General features: G+C 38.9%; 1 protein-coding gene across 1 annotated transcript; it reads left to right on the forward strand.

Moving 5' to 3' along the window:
- Nucleotides 1–341: 341 nt before the first annotated feature.
- Nucleotides 342–14,932, forward strand: LOC126204010 (protein CUSTOS-like). The gene is made up of 3 exons (XM_049938440.1): nucleotides 342–489; nucleotides 660–786; nucleotides 14,410–14,932. The coding sequence occupies exons 1-3, from the start codon at nucleotides 399–401 to the stop codon at nucleotides 14,930–14,932; spliced, it is 741 nt and encodes a 246-aa protein (XP_049794397.1). The 5' UTR covers nucleotides 342–398.
- Nucleotides 14,933–22,292: the final 7,360 nt, after the last annotated feature.

The raw sequence follows: 22,292 nt of genomic DNA on the forward strand, positions 1-22,292 counted from the left end.
GCTTAAGGACCAACGTGGATGAAATGAAAACACATACAAACTAACACCATGTGGCTGGTTAATGAATATAATATTGTCAAATCGTCAGTACTCGGCCTCGCACATGTATGTATCGACAATACTGAAAATAATTTGGTTTCCATGATTAATTCTCATCAATATTTCTAGTAATGACAATACGTCAATAAATGCCCTCAGGCAGTCAATATATTGTCGGTTTGACAGTATTATTGAGCGTGTGAGGGCCCTTTGAAGTCACCTGGTGGCGTGGTCGAATGACATGTCATTTACATGTCTTTGGTACCAAGTTCTTTGACTAAAAATTTACGAAGCGTGTGTTTGTTGTCATAAAGTTTTAAGAGCTGCTTGAAATAGAGCGATATAGTGACAGTGGAAATATGAGTTCTGAATCATCGGAAGACGAAAACATTCAGCAACTCAAAGATGCACTAGATGTCTCCATGTTCAGTAGCAGATCAGACGCTACGGGTAAATAAAATAATGTGATTATTGTATGACAAATCATTTTGCGGTGGACGTCTTTAATTTCATATTCTCAGTGATGAGCGACAATTTTTGTTTCAGTATGTTTACAAACCAATTTCTTCGCTGTGTGGAGCTGAGAAATACTGTGGTTAAATGTTAATGTTAAATTACAGAGGGACGAGATGAGAAACTATCTAACAGAATATCACTGGACGAGAAGACTGAACAGCCTAACGCACTGAGAGTAACACCAGAATTCCAGGCGTTCGTTGCAAAACGTTTGGCGAAAATAATTGACAAGTGAGTTTTGAAACTCCGTATTCATCGTGAAACTGAATCAAGTGTTAATTATTCAAATTGAGATGGTTGTGTGTTTCACATCGTTCAGGTAACTTTGAAGCACTATCTTTAATTTTTTTAGGAACAATATCTGGGCATCTAACTTTTTTTGTAACAATTTAGGGCATATATATTGAAACATAACTTCAATTTTGGACAAAGCTGTAGAATTTCTTAGTTGATATATTTTGTGGTTCAAACCTAACGTTTTGAGAGGTAGACGTAATTGTAGAATTAACTATTATTACCATTTTGCGTTCGCAATGTTATATTTTATTATTCCAATAATTTAAATTTTGTTATACATGTTAAGAGCTTTTTAGTAATAGTGGAATGAGGTAGAACTGTGTATTGAATATGTTTTAGGTGCTCACTTCTAGTAGCAGAATGTTATTACTGAATCGCTGGCAATAAAAAGTGCTGAAAATTATAGCGCTGAACTCTTGATTGTTATGACACTGATGTGCACTGTAGCCCAAATTTGTGTTTGACACAGAAATATTGGCTCCAACTTAGGTTTCTCGTGGTTTTGTCCTACTGTTGTCATTCTGACAGGGTGAGAATCCTTTCTGATCGGTTAGCCCATGTTTGCTTTTAGACAGAACATATTGTTGCAACATTCACTCCACCTTTAATACACTTTTCATTATTAACAGAAAAGTTTAACTTAGTAATATTTCATTACTTCATATAACAGAACTGTTTGTTTTGGTGTAATAACTGTAAGTATTTGTCATTTACTAACTACCAGTGTGTAAAATATGTTAGTGTCTGTAATGACCATAAATTTGATGGTTTATAGTGCAGAGAATAGATGTAAACTATTGTAATATTCAGAATACCAGTAAACTGTCAGCTGTTCCTTTTTCATACTCTTAAGCAATCAGTGGACACAATCTGCCATTATTTCCACCTTGTGGTTGTCTAAACTTAGTAGTGCTGTACAACTTACTACCAATGAAGGCGTCAGGCATGAACTGCTGGATTATGTTGATAGAGATGAGGGAAGGACTGCATGTATGACTTCATGGTTCTCCTAGAACGATTTAGGAAACAGTTTGTCCAGGCTCAACTATATTTCCAGTTCTCGTTTGAAAATTGATGTATTTGCTCTTTGAAGACCTTATATTGCTTGGGAAGGGATACTGTCTGACCATCACAGATAAGGCAATGCTGGGTCACCATTGCATCCTTTCCTGAGTGAGGTGGCATAGTCATTAAGTCACTGAACTCCTGTTTGGGGAGTAGAGGGATTCAGTTCTCATCTGCCCATTCAATCTTAGGTATCCTGTGGTTCTTTAAATTTAGATGAATACTGGAATTTTTAAAAATAATGCAGCTGATTGTAAGGGGATGGAGAGACAGAAAGATAACATAATCTTTCTCTCCACTTGTCTTAAATGGGAGAAATAAAAGTACTTGTTTATAATAAATGATTTTTCGGTTTTATATATCCATGGTTTTCAATGCAGCATTATCCGCAGAAAAAGAAAATTTTGCCTGATATTATAATAATGATTATTACTAAGATATTGAAAGTGTCACTTGGACTGTAATCATTTGTAGACAAAAACTGAGTGTGACTTTAATTGCTTCCAAATGAGCTGCTAAGTAACTGCTCAGAGTTTCTCTTTCTTTCTCAGTTGTTATGACACACTTTGCTTGTTTTAGAGAAAAATACTTTACTGGCCTGTGCAGTAAATTGTAAGTGTTTGAAATTTTTACATTGAACTGGAGAAAACACACACGGACATATACTGTTCTATACACCAATGGCACATCATTATTTTGCTCTTGTATTCATAAAGATTGCAAACAGTGGTAAACAACAGTACTTTAATGAAAAGTGGCATTCTACTCTTTGAATCTGCCTTCCACGTAAAGCATTCAACAGGAATGAGTTGCAAAAATCAGTTGAGAAGGCAGTCAGGTAAAAGTGCACCTGTGTCAATGATCGTAGCATTGCATGCAGATGCTGTGACATCTTGTTCTGAACAGTGGTAATCGAATACAGTGAGAGTTGGTTGTTGGTTACCGGTTGGTTGGCAGTAGCCAGTCAGAATGCTTCTTCATAACTTCCTGTGGTCCACAACAAAAGATAATTTATATTTTGTTCTACTAGATTAGAATTTAACCACAATATGAAAGTTTTCAGAGAGAGAAAAAAAAAAGATGTATAAGTAGGTTATTGCAGTGACAATACTTTCATATTGAGACTTGTTGGCTTTTCTATGTCACAAGCAAATTATCACCTGCCTACCTAACCTAGGCCTCTGACTACACTACAGGTCAGTTTGTCAACACATCTAGTTTTTTTCCATCATCATCATCATTTAAGACTGATTATGCCTTTCAGCGTTCAGTCTGGAGCATAGCCCCCCTTATACAGTTCCTCCATGATCCCCTATTCAGTGCTAACATTGGTGCCTCTTCTGATGTTAAACCTATTACTTCAAAATCATTCTTAACCGAATCCAGGTACCTTCTCCTCAGTCTGCCCCGACTCCTCCTACCCTCTACTGCTGAACCCATGAGTCTCTTGGGTAACCTTGCTTCTCCCATGCGTGTAACATGACCCCACCATCTAAGTCTGTTCGCCCTGACTGCTACATCTATAGAGTTCATTCCCAGTTTTTCTTTGATTTCCTTATTGTGGACACCCTCCTGCCATTGTTCCCATCTACTAGTACCTGCAATCATCCTAGCTACTTTCATATCCGTAACCTCAACCTTGTTGATAAGGTAACCTGAATCCACCCAGCTTTCGCTCCCATACAACAAAGTTGGTCGAAAGATTGGACGGTGCACAGATAACTTAGTCTTGGTACTGACTTCCTTCTTGCAGAAGAGAGTAGATCGTAGCTGAGCGGTCACTGCATTAGCTTTGCTACACCTCGCTTCCAGTTCTTTCACTATGTTGCCATCCTGTGAGAATATGCATCCTAAGTACTTGAAACCGTCCACCTGTTCTAACTTTGTTCCTCCTATTTGGCACTCAATCCGTTTATATTTCTTTCCCACTGACATTACTTTCGTTTTGGAGATGCTAATCTTCATACCATAGTCCTTACATTTCTGATCTAGCTCTGAAATATTACTTTGCAAACTTTCAATCGAATCTGTCATCACAACTAAGTCATCCGCATATGCAAGACTACTTATTTTGTGTTCACATATCTTAATCTCACCCAGCCAGTCTATTGTTTTCAACATATGATCCATAAATAATATGAACAACAGTGGAGACAGGTTGCAGCCTTGTCTTACCGCTGAAACTACTCTGAACCATGAACTCAATTTACCGTCAACTCTAACTGCTGCCTGACTATCCATGTAAAGACCTTTAATTGCTTGCAAAAGTTTGCCTCCTATTCCATAATCTTGTAGAACAGACAATAACTTCCTCCTAGGAACCCGGTCATATGCCTTTTCTAGATCTATGAAGCATAGATACAATTCCCTGTTCCACTCATAACACTTCTCCATTATTTGCCGTAAGCTAAAGATCTGGTCCTGACAACCTCTAAGAGGCCTAAACCCACACTGATTTTCATCCAATTGGTCCTCAACTAATACTCGCACTTTCCTTTCAACAATACCTGAGAAGATTTTACCCACAACGCTGATTAAAGAGATACCTCTGTAGTTGTTACAATCTTTTCTGTTTCCATGTTTAAAGATTGGTGTGATTACTGCTTTTGTCCAGTCTGATGGAACCTGTCCCGACTCCCAGGCCATTTCAATTATCCTGTGTAGCCATTTAAGACCTGACATTCCACTGTATTTGATGAGTTCCGACTTAATTTCATCCACCCCAGCCGCTTTATTGCACTGCAATCTATTGACCATTTATTCCACTTCCTCAAATGTGATCCTATTTCCATCATCATTCCTATCCCATTCTACCTCGAAATCTGAAACATTACTGATCGCATTTTCACCTATATTGAGCAACTTTTCAAAATATTCCCTCCATCTGCCCAAGGCATCCACAGGATTCACCAGCAGTTTTCCTGACCTGTCCAAAATACTTGTCATTTCCTTCTTACCTCCCTTTCGAAGACTGCTAATTACACTCCAGAATGGTTTTCCAGCAGCTTGACCCATAGTCGCCAACCTGTTTCCAAAGTCTTCCCACGATTTCTTCTTGGATGCTGCAATTATCTGTTTGGCTTTGTTTCTTTCTTCAACATAACTTTCTCTGTCTACCTGGGTTCTGGTATGTAGCCATTTTTGATACGCCTTCTTTTTCCTTTTACAGGCTGCCTTGACTGTATCATTCCACCAAGCTGTTTGCTTCATCCTACTTTTACACACTACTGTTCCAAGACATTCTTTAGCCACTTCTAGTACTGTGTCCCTGTACCTTGTCCATTCCTTTTCCAATGACTGTAATTGACTACATTCAACTAAGTGGTACCTTACTGAGATTGCTGTTATGTACTTGTGCCTGATTTCCTTATCCTGAAGTTTCTCCACTCTTATCCTCCTACATATGGATATGACCTCCTGCACTTTCGGCCTCACAATCCCAATTTCACTGCAGATTAAATAATGATCAGTGTCATCAAAGAATCCCCTGAATACACGTGTGTCCCTCACAGCCTTCCTGAATTCCTGATCTGTTATTATATAGTCAATGACAGATCTGGTTCCCCTGCCTTCCCAAGTATACCGGTGAATGTTCTTATGTTTAAAAAAGGAGTTTGTGATTACTAAGCCCATACTGGCACAGAAATCCAAGAGTTGTTTCCCGTTCCTGTTGGCCTCCATATCCTCTCCAAATTTACCCATAACCTTTTCATACCCTTCTGTTCGATTTCCAATCCTGGCGTTAAAATCACCCATGAGCAGAACACTGTCCTTGTCCTTTACTCTAACAGCTACATCACCGAGTGCCTCATAAAAACTATCCATCTTATCTTGATCTGTCCCTTCACAATGCGAATATACTGACACAATCCTAATTTTCTTGCTAGACACTGTCAAATCTATCCACATCAGTCGTTCGTTTACATACCTTATTGCAACTACACTGGGTTCCATTTCTTTCGCCGGCCGCGGTGGTCTAGCGGTTCTGGCGCTGCAGTCCGGAACCGCGGGACTGCTACGGTCGCAGGTTCAAATCCTGCCTCGGGCATGGGTGTGTGTGATGTCTTTAGGTTAGTTAGGTTTAAGTAGTTCTAAGTTCTATGGGACTTATGACCTAAGATGTTGAGTCCCATAGTGCTCAGAGCCATTTGAACCATTTCTTTCCTGATGTAAAGCCCTACACCCCATTGTGCTATTCCTGCTTTGACTCCTGACAGGTAGACCTTGTATTCTCCCACTTCCTCTTCTTTCTCACCCCTTACCCGAATGTCACTAACAGCTAAAACGTCCAGCCCCATCTTACTTGCAGCCTCTGCCAGCTCTACCTTCTTCCCAGAGTAGCCCCCATTGATATTAATAGCTCCCCATCTCATTACCATTTGTTTGCCAAGTCGTATCTTAGGAGTCCCTGGTTTGTCAGTTAGAGGTGGGACTCCGTCACCTCCAAAGGTCCGAGGCATTTTGCTCTGATTGTTGCCAGCATCATATTTAAAGTACCAGGGAAACAGGTTGCTAGCCTTACTTGCCCCGAGTCCCATTGGGTTTTACCCCTAACGGCTGAGGGACTAACCGGTGGATTTGGTAGTCTTTGCCATATGAGCACAAAGGTGACCACGACTCAGAATATGTCCGAGATGCCCAGCCTTATTCCAAAGTAACTGGTATCCCAACTGTCGGGACCAACTGTCAAAAAAATACAAAAATCAGTACCTAACCTTAAAATTCATAATAACCAGTGATAGTTATTCTGACAATCTCCGTATTGAAAAGAAATGTAATGAATTTGTGTCTTCTGCAAAAAGAAACGTTAGATTCAGAAATTCGCATTCTCTAGTGTACATTATTACTCGATTGGCTATGGCGAGTGTCAACACAAGAAGTGCCAACACCGTAAGTTCACTTTAGCCATGTAGACAGTATAGTGTACAACAATTTCGTTATTTTTAGATGCAGAGACAGAAATCAGGGTATCATCCCTAATATACTTAAGAAAAGTGTTCATACACCGATTCCACAGAGCTGTTGTGAACTTGCACAGCTTGTTAAACATTGCAGTATGTTGGCTTGCAGTGTAAAGTGTAGGTGTTGTTAAAGTTACTTCCCAGAGAATCAAACAGATTTTTGTATAGTGATGTTAGTGTGTCTGTGCACTGTCACCTGAATCATGGTAGTCATTATAAGAATTACTCAATTCCACAAGCTAATTGGTTGGTTGGTTTGGGGGATTAAAGGGACCAGACTGCGACGGTCATCGGTCCCACAAGCTAATTATAGCCTATAAGTCAGGTCATTGAGGTTTCTGGTAAAGTAGTAATATTCCAGTGACTACTGTAACAGAAGACTGTTCTCTTATAAGACACAGGGTCATCACTGGCATTATTGGAACTTCAAGCCACAATCCAGATTTCTCTTGCTGGGACTACTTCTACCCTCACATAAAGATCAAATGGAGTGAAGGAAGTCATTCTGAGATTACTAAATAGCACAATGATGTGTCATGATGACATCATTAACATGGTTACATGACTTTGCCACTCATAACTAAACGAGACTTAAATCTGACGCTGCAACTGCCACTGAAAAACGGCAGTATTACAGTGCTCAAGAAACTCACCATATCCACTACATCTGTGTATGCCTAGCGTACAACGCAGTCTAAGCTACCACACAAAATGACTAAATGACAGGTTTTTAAAGAACACGAATGTCCAATGTCCTTACAAACAAAATATACAACCCATTATATAGCGTAGGACATTTAAAACTGCATACCCTAGGGTTCACATTGTTCACTAGATCTACCACTTCTACCACACTGACACCGAAACATACACAGTTTTCTCCATTTTGTAGGGTATGATACACAACGTCAGTTAAGCATTGTGTAATGTAATGTGATGTATATGGATTTGAAGATAGAAGTTGCTCTCTACTCATTTGATAATGCACTTTTGCTGGAACTACTTTCACCCTCACTTACAGATCAAATCTTCCTACTACAGTAGATGCCTGTTATTTCGAAATTGGGTAAGCCGTAAACTCGGTTAACTATTAGTAGTTGTTTGGTTCCTGCCAAATTACATCAAAAAATCCACCACTTCCACTGAATTTAGGATAATGTATGAAATAACGCAGAAAGAGGGAGTATCTGGGTTTGTGTGTTCTGAGGGCTGGCTGTAGCATTTTTAGAAGAGGCACTAAGTCAGTGCTGTGTCTGTTGGGAGGCATATAGGGGAAATGAGTTAGTTGCCAATGAGTGGGCACAGAAATTTCAATCAAAATTCTCTCATTTGTATTGCCCAAGAAATGTGTTAATGTGGATGAATCCGATGTTTTCTATAACTTGATGCCTGAAAAAACACTATTTTCAAGCACAAAAAATGAAACTGAGGAAAATGCAACTGTTGGTGATCTTGTGTTATAATTCAGATGGTTCTGAGAAGCTTAAACCATTAGTTATTGGAAGATGCAACAATCCATGTTGTTTTAAAAATATCAACTTCTTCAATCCACTATGCTCCTATGAGAATAACAATAAAACTTGGAAGACCAAATAGGTCTTCTTGAAGGTTCAACAACAAATGGCTTTGACAAAAAGAAATATTTTGCTAACTGTGGACCATTTCTTGACACATCACTTCGATGACCTTGAATTTCTGAACATGGAAACTAACTTCTTAGGCCGGTATTACATTATGAAATTTCTTTGTCCAATATCTTTGTCAAAGATATTTGATGGTGTAATAGGGAACTTTGACAAATGTCGTCCAATATTTGATCAAATCTAGGGCGAGGCTGTAGATTTGATCAAAGAAATCGCTTGTCTTCTGTTCACTGCAATGTGATACGTTACCACGTGGAGCGCCAGCATCGCTGGAGCGTTCTGTCATCTTTAGTGTTTGTAAACATGGCTGCAAAATACAATTGGTGTGTGGCGTCTACCACAAAATTAATTGAAATGTATGAAGCGGATGAGGCGCTTTACAATGTGAGGCACCCTGATTATAAAAATAGATTAAGAAGATTGGAGAGTTACAAAAATATAGCAGAGATTATTAGCAGTGACATACGGCCTGGATGTACGGCTGAGGATATCAAGAGGAAGATAAATGGCCTCCGCACTAGCTACTCGTACGAGAAAGCAAAAGTACGTATTGACATATTCATTCATATTTATTTATGCAAGTAAAGTTTACATGTCATACAAATAATTAGCATTAATTTGTTCACTGCAGCGACTTGAAGCACACAATAATGTTTACGTAACCTGTAAGTAGTTTAAATTATTTTCATTACTAATATTGCAGATGCATAAAAGCAAAAGTGGAGCCAGTGTACAGGCGGCGTATACACCACAAGTGTACTGGTTCCAAATGCTCAAATTTCTCGACCAGGCAACAGAGGCGGACGAGTGTGTGTGCAATATAGAAAGCACAGAAAGTGAAAGTGAACGTGCCACACCGACGTTCGAAGAAATGTTTGAGGTATGTACATTTGTTTACATTTTATGTAACTAAATGTAATTATCTTGCCAGGGCACTTTCCCAGCGCTATTGTAAAATGTCTTAAAGTATTCCCTAACTGCTCTCCCGTGTACTGAACGTCCAGAAGCAGCTTGGCAAGCTATTGGTTCCATTCGCTGTAGGTCCTCAGTGCTTTGGGTCTCAAGATAAGTGCAGTGTCCTACTACGGCAGACACTGTTTCCTGATGAGTGTACAAGTGTTTTCTTCTCTCAGTTAACAAGTTGTGCAATGTGCAGGCAGGCAGTGTAATTGTGGTAACTTTTTCAGGAGGCAGGTTAATGGTAGTAAGTAAAATCTTGAAACGGCTTGCAAGAATGCCAAAGCTGCTCTCCACTAATCTTCTCCCTCGTGACAGTCGGTAATTGAAAACCTTTTCTTCTTTTGTGACTCCTTTTAAGGGGAATGGCTTCATAATGTAATAACTCAGAGGAAAAGCGTCATCTGCCAGTACTACCATTGGAGTTGTAATGTTTGTGTTCCCAAGCTTCCTGCCTTCAGGAATGTTGAGCATAGATCGGTCAATGAGACACTCACGTAGTTTGCTTTTTGAAAACACTCCAGCATCACAAACACGCCCATTAGTTCCTACATCTACATACAAAAATTTGTAGGAAGCATCTACCATGACAAATAAAATGATACTGTTGAAGGATTTATTATTGAAAAAGTGAGGTCCACTAGCTTGTGGACATTTAATACGAATGTGCTTTCCGTCCATTGCTCCTATAGTGTTATAACAGTTCCACTTCTCGAAATCCTCTGCAATTTGCTCCCACTCTCCTCTGCTTGTGGGTACCTGTAAATAAATAAGATTTATGTATGTGCAAGGAAGTACGTAACTAATGGCTTTTATCTCTTATTTTATAGCATGAGATGCAGGAGCCTGTCACATGTAGCGAGGCACAGCCACAGCCCCAGCCCCTGCGTCAAGAGCGGCCTCCCACTAAAAGGAGGAAAGTCACACCAGACGTGGCAACAGACGTCATGGTGGAGGCCAGCAGGACACTTAAGGCTATGGCTGATGCTGCCAGAACCATGCCTGTCCATGAAGACCGCTACAGTACCCTTGGCGCCCACATCACAGCAGATCTGTGTGAATTGGAAAAAGTGGGTGGCAGGGAATACACCACTGCCACAATGCACTGTCTGGAGCAGAAATTAACGGACAGGTGGGATTTGCTGCTTGCGACAGCCCGTGCACAACAAGCACAACCGTCCACCTCTGGGTATATCCAGGCTGCCTTGCAGCAGGGTGGAATAGAGGAAGAGGATTCAATTCTATAATATACATATGTATATAATTTTTGTATCTCTCCAATCTTCGTAATCTATTTTTATAATCAGGGTGCCTCACATTGTAAAGCATCTCATCCGCTTCATACATCTCTATTAATTTTGTGGTATCACACATCAATTGAAATTTGCGATGTAAATAAAATTAAATAAATAAAATAATAACAATTTATCTTCATGAACGTAAAGTGTATCGAACATTTATTTATCTTCAGACAATGGTCCTTTAGTGCTTTGTAAATTGCTTCACACGTTTCAGGTATTATTTTACTTAATGTGCATTGTGGAATTCGAGTGCTGAACTGTAAGCTAGAGTAACTTTCTCCTGTAGCAAGGAATCGAAGTGTTACAGTGAGCCTGTCTTCTGCAGATATAGCAGTTCTTAGGTGAGTATTGTGTTTTGAGATATGAGGAATCACTTCACTGAGAACATACTGAAAAGTATGCTCATCCATTCGCAAGAAATTGATGTATGACTTGATGTCTTCCACTGTTAGCTCACGTAACAAGTTTTGCTGAATGCTTTTTTCGTCTCATCGTGAAACCCACGCCTTCACCCAGGTACGTTTCCTTTTTTCCCCCTGCTTCTGTATCACACGTGCACACACAGGAATTGTGGCACAAGCAGCAGCTGCTGCGGTAAATAACAATTTGTATTTGTCAGCCATCTTGAACTTTGATGACAGTGTAATACCCCGTCTAGCGCTACGTCAAAGATCTTTGTCAAATATATCTTTGATCAAATCTTTGACAAAGAAATTTGATAGTGTAATACTGGCCTTACCACCATGAGCCATCTCTTGCCATTGGATAAGGAATAATTGCCTCAATTAGAGTGTAGTTATGGATGCCAACTTGTTAAGGCTGCCAATAGTGCAGAGGAGCAACTGCGAACAGTTCCACATTGGAATGTACTGGAAGCTATATACAACATATCTGCTGCTCGGGATGAATTTCCAGTAGACATGATAACTAACAGTTTTAAGATGGCCTGGACAGCAACTGATAATGCCACTAAAACTGAAGAGGAAACTGATGATCCAACATCTGAACTTACTAATAATGCAGATACAACTTTGGATTCCAGTGCTGCTATTCTACAGGCTTACACCCGGTTGATGCACTCTTGTTCTGTTAATGTAGAAGAATGGTTGCAGGCAGATGACATCATCTGTGCTGCTGAAGAACTCTTCAGTTCTGCTGTTGTTCCATGATACGTATGTAATTGTTTCATTTGAGGAAAAAAAAAACAGCATTTGACAGTATGTACATTAGGGTGACCTGTAGCTATACTACAGAAGTGCCTTTACTAACACTGTTAATGTTTTAGTATTAATAAAATTATGATATATATTATATACGACAAGGTAAATATATAGGTCTTAAAATAGGGTTATTAAAAATAAGTATATCAAATAATAAGGCTTTTTTTAATAATGATGATAATGTGAAACTGCACAGCAAAAATTCAGAATTTCTTGGTCAATGAGGGTCATCTTGTAGTTGTCCAATTGAACTGAAATTTTGCACATATTGTTTTTTTACTGATTATAAGAAACTAGGGGGGGGGGGGGGGGAGCTAAACATTTTGAAAGTTGGAAATTAAGTGACACCATAATGTACATATACTTTCTCAGTGAAACAAATGTCAGAAATACTGTTCTACATATACAGTGTAGTTATTTTTCTCTTAGAGCACCCTCATTCATTGGTACACAAAAACTCATTAATTTGAACTTCGTTAAAACTCAATTGGCTACATTTGGTAGCTTGAAATTCTCTTAAACAATGGTCTTCCATAATCCGAAGTCCAAGGGAAATTCTTTTAAGCTGTTTTTTATCTGCAAGGAGCTGAAACATGTTATTCACACTACCAAGATTTCAAAACTAATCAGTAGCTACCACCAGTGATAATTTTGGTCTATTTGCACTCCACCCACATATTTGGTATCTGAAAATTTTTGTGGTGCAAGTATATAAAATTTTGCCATAGAGAAGGTCATAAGAAATTATAGAAATGTAAATTAAATTGTGAGTATCTTTTGCATATGATGATAGATCACATGGCCACACAAGAAGTGGTGTTTCACAGTATTGGTGATACAGTACAGTACATTTTGTGATGCAATCTGACTCCATACCCACATCATAAGCCTACACTTCGTCCAGTCCTGCAGTGTGTGTACATATAAAACACACAACATATGTGTAAGAAGTGTCTGAACATGGGTTTATGTCTTCAAATAAACTTAACCTATTGTGACATACAATAAAAGATTAAAAGCCTTTAGTTATCATTTCCTTTTATGTGGGTGTTTATAATACAGCACTTAGTTTCAAAAAGATGTGACTGGATTCTGTCATCTGTCAGTATTTGCATTTCACTCAGGATTTTCTTTTATTGTAGTAATTCATCCTACAGGTGTGCTTCATAGCTATTTTTTCCAGGATATAAGTGCCCTACACACCTAATATCTTCACTGTTTCTTCCACCCTGCACTTCATGCCTGCCTCTGTTAATCAGTAGACCCAGGTAGCTGTTCTCTGCTTTTAAAATTAGTCCACAATATGAAGCACAGAGAATCGTTAGGTTCTAAAGCAAGTTGTCATCGATTTTTAGATTTTCAGCATATATGGATGCTCCGGAAATCTTTTGAAGTGTGTTAGATAAATACTTATGTATAAAGTGTATTATAGTAATCTTAAATATGTATGCCTAGAAATGGCTTTCAGCTGTATATTTATAACTTGATTTATCAAATGTGCTATGCATAAGCTGCTTTGTAGGCAACAGGACCAATAAAATGAAACAGCTTCACCTATATCTGTAGCCGTACGTTGTATATACGAATATTCTCAAAATGCTATCTCACCAGTTTCTTGATTATTAATTTCCATTTGGGCACAAAGTACAAACTGTAATTTTATTGCTCTGCACTGCTTAATTGCTATCTAGGGTATACAAGATACTTAAATGACTGTCATGTACATAGCAGTAATACTTCGTAATTGGAGGTTTATCAGCAGCTTTATCTGAACCTCAAGCCACAGACTATGTTCAACCAAAATAACGAGGTTCTGCATTACATTTAGTACCTGTTCATGTTCTAATTTAGTTTCACATTAATTACAAATTGACAACTTTAAAAAGACACTTTTGTCACTAGTGCATACGGGAAAAATTCATGAATTGACATTAATAATAAATATAATCTTCAATATTAATATTTCATAACATAAAGTGAGTGCATTAGTTTTTCATAAGAAGTATAGGATATTAAGATTCACTTAAAAAGATGTTCAGAACTATGAGACTGGTAGTTTGTCCATTAATTTGATTTTCACAAATATCTATGTTTCTCAGAACATTCTTTCTGTGCTTTGGGCCCTTAAGGTTCTCGGTGTCTCATTTCTTTTGCTCTGTAGCTCATCTCCTAGGATCGTATAATTTGCCCTTGTTATCGTTGGTTTTTTTAGGCTTGATAACCAGTAATTTCACCTGGTTTTACTATGCACAGCACAAGTCATCACTGATTTCATACCAAATTGAAGAACTTTGTTTCGTATTGGATACATTTGTGGAATCGAAGAAAGTTGTTTCCCAGTTTGCAGATGCTTAGGACTAGTATTCTATTCCACTGTAATTTAATATTCCTCTGTCTCTCTTTTTTTCAGTGAGCTGGAGGAAGTACCCAGTGTTCACAGTAAACAGAAGCAGGGAAAGAAGAAAAAGAAACCCAAAGGTGGTGTTCGACTTCTGTCATCATCGTCAGAGTACTTGTCTGCGGAGGATCCAATAATTGTGTCTACTAGCCACAAGAAACAGCAAGCTGTTGATTTTGATGAAAGTAGTGCAGCTATGGAAAGATTTTCCGAAGCTGCTGTTCCATCTGACTGGATTACATCCAAAGAAAGTGTGAAAGGGTGGATTCCTTTTGAAAAAGGTGAAGTCATAAAAGTAAAAAACGGTGTCTGCGTTGAGGTAATAAAAAAGAAATTGCCTGATCAGACTGGTGTGGTTTCACACCATACTATAGAACATATTAATGGTGAACAATTCACTGCCAGGAACTCGCCACTGAAAGTAACAAGTGATAGTTTCACCACAAAAAGAAAGAACATTGAGGAAAGTAGTCATAAACATAAAAAACACAAAAAAATCCATGTGACCGCTCTTGCAAATAGTTATACTGAATAAATTTAGATTCACAGTAAATCGTTAACACATTTTGATTATTTGCTGCTGATTGTTTTTAGCCGTTACCTGAAAATTTCTACCTTGAAACAAATAATACGTGCCTATCACTAGTGATACAGAACACAACACAATGTTAACTATTTTGAGAAAGTGAGCAGAGAGCTTTAGGCACGTGGCCAAGCCGCATGCTTTGAGAGATAGACACAGTGGACAAATGAACTTAGTATTGCACAGTCAGAGTTGCCAGCAATGGCAGACAGTACCTCACTTAATTACACAGCTGCATGCTCGCCACATTTGACACTGGCATTCATTGGACTGAGCATGTCTGCACAGAGGTTGATAAACTGTGAGTGTGCAGGTATGCTGTGCATCCGTAACTTGCAACAACGCCTTGCGCTTATGTCAGTATGGTCAGTGCAGTTAACATCATCAGCTGTGTCAAATATTATTTGTTGTTTTTTTATTTATTTTTTATTATTATTAATGTTAGCTATGTCATTTTGATAAGATGAGGGACCGATAGCAGAACATTCATGCAGGACCAATCCTTGTTGATCCAGATTTTTAGGATTATCAGAAAGAGGATATCACAGTATATTAAGATCCCTTAATGTAACAGCAGCCACAATACTTTATATTGTGGGTTGTTTATCCCACTACATTCTTTAGAATATTCATGACTTGATTTTTGTGGCTAGTGTAGTAACGTATACAAATGAGCTTTCTGTAATTAATTGACAGAAGCATGTCAGAAGGTAGTCACATACATTATTGGCTGTGGTTTTTGCACACACTTTTTTTGTCTCTTGGGTCCAGTACACACATCATTCCATTTCTAATGTTCGCTGCTGTGCTAAGGACATGTCTGAACATGATGACTCGTCAGACGCTGTGACAAATAGCCTTACCTTGCCAATGTCATTTGTGAATTTTTTTTTTTAAGTGTTTAACAGCCATGTCACTGTTGTGGGTGATTTTTAAAAAGGGATATATCATGATCGGCTGGCAATACCATAATATATAGTACGTACACTGAGCTAGTGATACTGACAATGAGTTCTTTATTTGTACATTAATGTTTTCATCTGTAAATAATATTAAGTTCAAACCCCAATCAAGTCCAAATCCAAAGGCAGGGTCATCAATGATATGCAACACATAGAACTAAAAGCATGTTTATTACTGGCAACAACATAAAACCAGAAGAGGACTGTGATGGACAAAAAGTCAGCTATTGATACAAACAAATATTCCAGAATGCTGTCATTTATATAAACATCAAACATTCGGAACACGATGTACCTAAGAAATTTCCAGAAACGATGAATACTAAACAAAAAATTGCTGGTAGTTATATTTGAACTGGTGTTTCAGAAGTTCTTACTGAAACCAACTACATCACCCTGGATCTAGATCCTGTCAGTGGTCTTTTTGTATGGTGGCACTAACAGATCCCTACATTCTGGTCATGTTGTTACATACGTTTCTCTCTGAGGAGCATCGAAGGTAGCCCCTCTTGTCGAAGCTTCGTGATTGTTCAATGGATCTTCAGTTTCCTCGAACCTCTCATAAGCCAGCACCTCTGGACTGCAGTAGGGCTTCATATGGAAGACGTGGATGGCGTCTGAGAGCTTTTGTCTTTTTGACGAAGAGTTGTAATCTTTGACTTCACATATGACATCCAAAAAGCAAAGAAGGGTATATCACAGCCCAAAATAGTGCTATTGTAACATTACCAGTAGTCCTAAGTAAGGCGCAGGAATAAAGATCCATACCAAGTCTCCCGGGCTGTATCTCACTGACCAGTGCTTGTCATTTAGCACTCTGTCTTCCTCCTTCTATGAACCATCTGCCATACTTCTTTGTTCCTGGGGATGAGGTGTTGCATGTAGACATCCGGAGTATCATCTGGTTGAAATGGGAACAGTGCATTCATTGTCATTTTGCCATCGGAGCTGTGTAGCAGAAAGCACAGTCTAAAACCTTTAGTGTGTTGCTTTGCTTTGTTGTATGCAAATATCACAAAGGCTAGTATTACAAAACAATCTCTCTTTTTGACGTCAACATACATGGGGAACATATCATCCAAAATCTTATGAAAATGGTCTGTGAGGCCATTCATGTATTGATTGTAGACAGTTGTGATATTACAGCATGAAATCAGCTCTGACTCTAGCCTCGACTGGAAAATTTTTCATGATGAGGGGTAATCACGCTGGGTCCTCCGTGCTTCAAATATCTGCTGCTAGGGACTTTGCAATTTCCAGAGACTCAGTAGTTGCCTCAGCTTTAATGATAACTTAGCAGGTGAAGTAGCCAGTGCAGACTATTATTGATCAATTCCTGTTTGTCAACTTCAGGAATCTTTCCAAGAGGCTGATTTCAGTGTAGTGGAATGGTGCTGCTGCAGCTAGGATTGTTGCCAGATCCCCGGATGCAGTTGCAACATGTGCCTCTGTCTGCGGCATTCCTTACAGTGGCTCACATAGTGTCTAATGGATCAGTAGAGACCTGGCCACCCTGATTCTGTCTAGAATCTTCACGAATCCCAGTGACCATATGTTGGAGCGTTGTGGCAGTACTCCAAGATAGCTGGCCTTTGTTGAACTGGGACGATGAACAACAGTTTTCATCCTATTGGATCATAGTTCCTATTGTATAATGCTCCATTAATTGGAATTCTCCTCCTTCAAGGCTTTTATGGTTTTCAGCAATGCTGGATTTGCCCCTGTTCAGCAGCAATGTCACGTTATGAAGTGATACCTGAGACTTCATCTACACTATTGTGTTCCTTGAACGGCAGTCAGCATCCAGTGTGCACTTGTATACCTTTGTGACGACATGCTCTTGAAGCCTCATCTTGGCAGTTGGCCCTGCAAATCCCTCAGACTAGTTAGACAATATAGAGAATGGTTGTCCATCATAATGGTGAATGTTTTGCCAAATAAATATGGTCAGAACTTGATGGCCCAAACAAGTGCAAAGCACTCTTTTTCGGTTGCAGAGTAGTCCATCTCATACTTGGAGAGTACTCTGGAAGCTTAAGCTGTCAATTTTACAGTGCCTCCTTGCATTTGCACCTGTACCATAACCACTAATGTCAGTGTGAAGTTCTGTCATAGAATGCTTGGACTGGAGATGTTAGCCCCTCCTTAAGGACAAGGAAAGATATTTCTTGGCCGCACAGTTTGAGGCGTATGAGAGGGGTAAAATCATGGTGGTCTTCCACAACTGCAATAGGGATCACATTCAGCATGCCCCCCCCCCTTTTTTTTTTCTTTCCTCGGTTTGCTGACACCATTTCATGATTTCCTCTGACATGACACCTTTTACCAGAATAGCATGGTACATATCTTTTGCAACTCCTTCCCTCATATGGTAATTTTTGTCAGCTTCTGTCATATGCAGATTCACAATGTGGTATAGGTCCAGAACATTATGTACATACAACTGTGTCATTTCCCTGTGACATTACCGAGCGAGGTGGCGCAGTGGTTAGCACACTGGACTCGCATTCGGAAGGACGACGGTTCAATCCCGCGTCCGGCCATCCTGATTTAGGTTCTCCGTGATTTCCCTATATCACTTCAGGCAAATGCCGGGATGGTTCCTTTGAAAGGGCACGGCCGATTTCCTTCCCCATCCTTCCCTAGCCTGAGCTTGTGCTCCGTCTCTAATGACCTCGTTGTCGATGGGACGTTAAACACTAATCTCCTCCTCCTGTGACATTGGGCCCTGTTCATTGTTCTGCTAAAAGGATTTGCTACCGATTGTCATAAATGTTTTTTCAGTTCAGCAACGAATTTGTCCCATCTATCGAACTTCTCTTTGTTGTTCATCAACGAGAAAAGGTACAAATTTATAAACATGTCACGTCATCCCACCTGTTGTTTTTTGGCGACTCAGTCGAATCCTTTCAACCATTTTGTTGGGTTCTGGCCAGTGTCTCTGGAACTTGCTGATAGGTGTCTGACTTACTACTATTTTGGAATCCATGTATCTCCTGAATATATGGGCCTTAGGAACAGTATACTGCTTGTATCCCTGGTTCCTGTCTGCGAAGGCGATGGCTTTTACATTGTCTAATTGGAGCCATGATGAGTTAGGTATTCTGAAGTACCTAGTGTCTCCACCAAAAGTCACATTCAAACCACACTCAAGTATCTGAAGGCAAAGTCATCAGTGAAATGCGGCACTTGGAAAGCTCATTCAATAACTCAATGTGCAGTCAGAACAGAACTGAAATTTTGAATGAAGAATGCAGCTTGTGATGAAGCAAGCTGGGATATTTTTTACTTCCCCTCATGTTTTACCATCTGCCTCCTTAAAATTAATCTTTTTCATTTTTGAACTAATTACCATTAACATACTTGAGTATAATCTCCATTTTCATATAAGAGAAAAGTTGGCGCTCAGTTTTAAAGAATATAACAACAGCTCTAACTTTGTGCTTAGTTTTATATAAGTAATTGATTTTCTAATTTATTTTGACTATTCCTAGTTAGTATGTTTTGTTATAGGGTGAAATCAGTAATTGTTTCATAATTTAAATTCTGTTGTTGACATATAAACAAATATAAATTCTGTACTAATTATAAACATTTGGAAGATGAAACACTAGTACTCTTAAAGGATGTATTTGGCTCTATTCGAAAACATGTTAGCAAAACCAGCCCTTCATTAATTCCAAAGTAATTAACAGTTTTGTCAAAAGTATTGTTTACATAACTATGTTGTTAGTTTCATGATTTAAACAAATAATTCGGCCTAACTTTTGTAGTAGAAAAAACTGTTAAAAAGACGAAATTTTTCAATGCAGTCAGTTAATTTAATGAGTTAAGTTTTAATTGTAATTTCTGTAAGTTTAACTTCGAACGCTGTGTAATTTAAGTACCTATTATTGTGAGGACATATAAGGGCCCGATTTTTGGTCCCGAGACAGTCAGTTCACAGCCAAGTTTCATACGGAAAACCCGTGTTGGTTAGATCAACAGCAATGCATCAACTTAACTGTGAAATAAGTGTAACACAATTAACTGTGTGTTAAAACAATGACTGTGTTTCCATACGTATCTGTTTATTGTTCAAGAAATGTGAACTATGTGCTTAGGCTTTTACTGCTCGTAGATGTTCAACTGGAAACTATTGTAGCAATATGTGGATGTTCGCCTGCAACTTATTAATGAGGCTTATCAAAAGTTAAACAATAGTGCACTGGCCATGTAACTGTGTATTATTAAGGGGTTGTGAACAGTGGAAGTAAAGTACTGCGCACCTGTCAGCTACATCATTTAAAGTAGACAGTACTGCATTTCCACCCCCTAGTTTTTCAGCCAGTATGTTGACACCGAGGATGATCAATGAAGAAATAAAGCAGGGAACGTCATCACAAGCTTTTTATACAAACAATGTATATTCCAGAATGCTAGTATTTATACAAACATAATATATTACAGAATTTACAAACATATTTCAATAACCTTCCAGAAGTGATAAATAATAAATAACTCCCAATGGTCGGGTTTGAACGGGCATCCCGCAGCACACTAGCAAGCAACGCAAACCACTACACCACACTGCATGCACAATACTTCATGGCAACATAGCGTATTTGCATAATGAAATAACTTGCAGGCGTAAACATAATAATTACAGATGGTTTCAAAACACACACACACAGAGATATATATACACCACCACACCCTGTATCGTGTGGGTAATACAATGATTGTATTAACGCAATTGCAGAAACTTCTGCCTTAATGAGATTTGTGGACTTACAAAAACATTATTCTTGATATACTAGCATCCTAATGGAACATAGGCTGTATTTATCAAATACTTGTTGCACTCTTTCACAGCAAAAGAAAGGAAGGAAGATTGGGGTAAAATGTCCTGTCAGTGATAAGGTCATTAGTGATGAACAAGCTTAAATTGGGAAAGAATTTAGCCACACCCAAGAATTTAGGATGTGACAACTGTGTCAGCTCTCTCATTTCTTTTGCAGCAATCAATTTAGTATCGGTAGTCACAATGTCATTAAAATCTTACCTTATCTTTAAATTAATTACTCGACAGCACAGTCTAAATAAATGCTGTATCCTGCGATGTACCTTGATTGTAGGCTGTAGCCTTAGTTTTAAACATAATTATTTGCCTCAAAACTTGCTAATTATAAACAGTTATCGTGTTTTCAATATCCGTCTTTTTCCACTTGCTCTGTGAGTGCATTACTTCCTTTCATCACTTTAGCTACAGTCGGGTTGCAAGTGTTATTACTTATGTACTTCCTGCAGTTGAGCTAAATCAGTGTTGTTGGTTATCATTTATATTGGTTATATAAAGTCGTATGAGTCAATGTGGTGATACTCGGTGAATCTCTGGGATAAAGCATATACTTTCTCCATAGACGAGATAGGAACTGTACAACGAAAAAGAAATCCCAATTTGAATTGCATATTTGCCACACCCATGCAGGGCTGTAAAAGTGGCCCAATGCTTAATATTAATTCTGAAGTTTTGGAAAGAATGTGTAGAGGTGCTGGCTAGTGCAAGCCACAGGTCCAGTCACTGCTGTGATTGCAGTAACCAGTCAGTGCAGCATTCAGTCATCACAGCTGGCCCCCACACATCGGTACAACCACTCGACAGGCAACAAGCGGCATTGCTGAAATCCAGGATGCTACTGCCATGTGGCCCAGAGAAGCATCATCACTCCCACTCCACCCACTAGAGCAGTAACCATCGTCATTTATGCTGCGGGCCACTCGTCGTACGGTCCAGTGTCGCTTCTGACAGGCTGAGTGTTACAGAGCCACCACTAGACTGAGGCAAGAATGCGCGGCCAGCAGTAACTCAGCAAAAGCTAAACTAACTGCGTGCCTAACAAGGATGCTCTGCTCCAAGGCGCACAGCACTGTATACAGGCTGTAGCAGGATCCAGTTAACACATTGTGGGTTTGACTCCCCTCTACCATCCACTGTACATGGGCATTAGATCTCTGATGTATGCTAAATGTAATAAATAAATCAACTAGTTCCAATTAGAAGTGCAAATACTGACATTCATTATTTGAAATTTGCAAATGCTAAGACAGTATATTCAGGTAATTATTGGAACAGCTAGCCGATGAACGTCATTGAGAGTTAATGGCATCGACTCACTATATAGAACAAAATAAATTTTGTGAAAATACTTATCTTTGCGGTGTAGAGTAATCTTGTCGTAGGTGTTTTCATGTAAATTAATAACTGGGCAACTATTTGTACTTGACCTTGTGTTCACTGTTTCACTAGTACCAGACAAAAACAGATCTTTGTACTGTCTTCGTTTCACTTACAAATAGCTACAGAATGT

This window comes from Schistocerca nitens, chromosome 9, assembly GCF_023898315.1.
Source record: "Schistocerca nitens isolate TAMUIC-IGC-003100 chromosome 9, iqSchNite1.1, whole genome shotgun sequence".
NCBI lineage: Eukaryota > Metazoa > Arthropoda > Insecta > Orthoptera > Acrididae > Schistocerca > Schistocerca nitens.

Bases quoted from the DNA above. Each gene is read 5' to 3' on its own strand.
- LOC126204010 (XM_049938440.1), top strand. From the start codon at position 399: ATGAGTTCTGAATCATCGGAAGACGAAAACATTCAGCAACTCAAAGAT. The intron at 490-659 runs GTAAATAAAATA...GTTAAATTACAG, and splicing joins TAGCAGATCAGACGCTACGG to AGGGACGAGATGAGAAACTA. The intron at 787-14,409 runs GTGAGTTTTGAA...TCTTTTTTTCAG, and splicing joins TTGGCGAAAATAATTGACAA to TGAGCTGGAGGAAGTACCCA.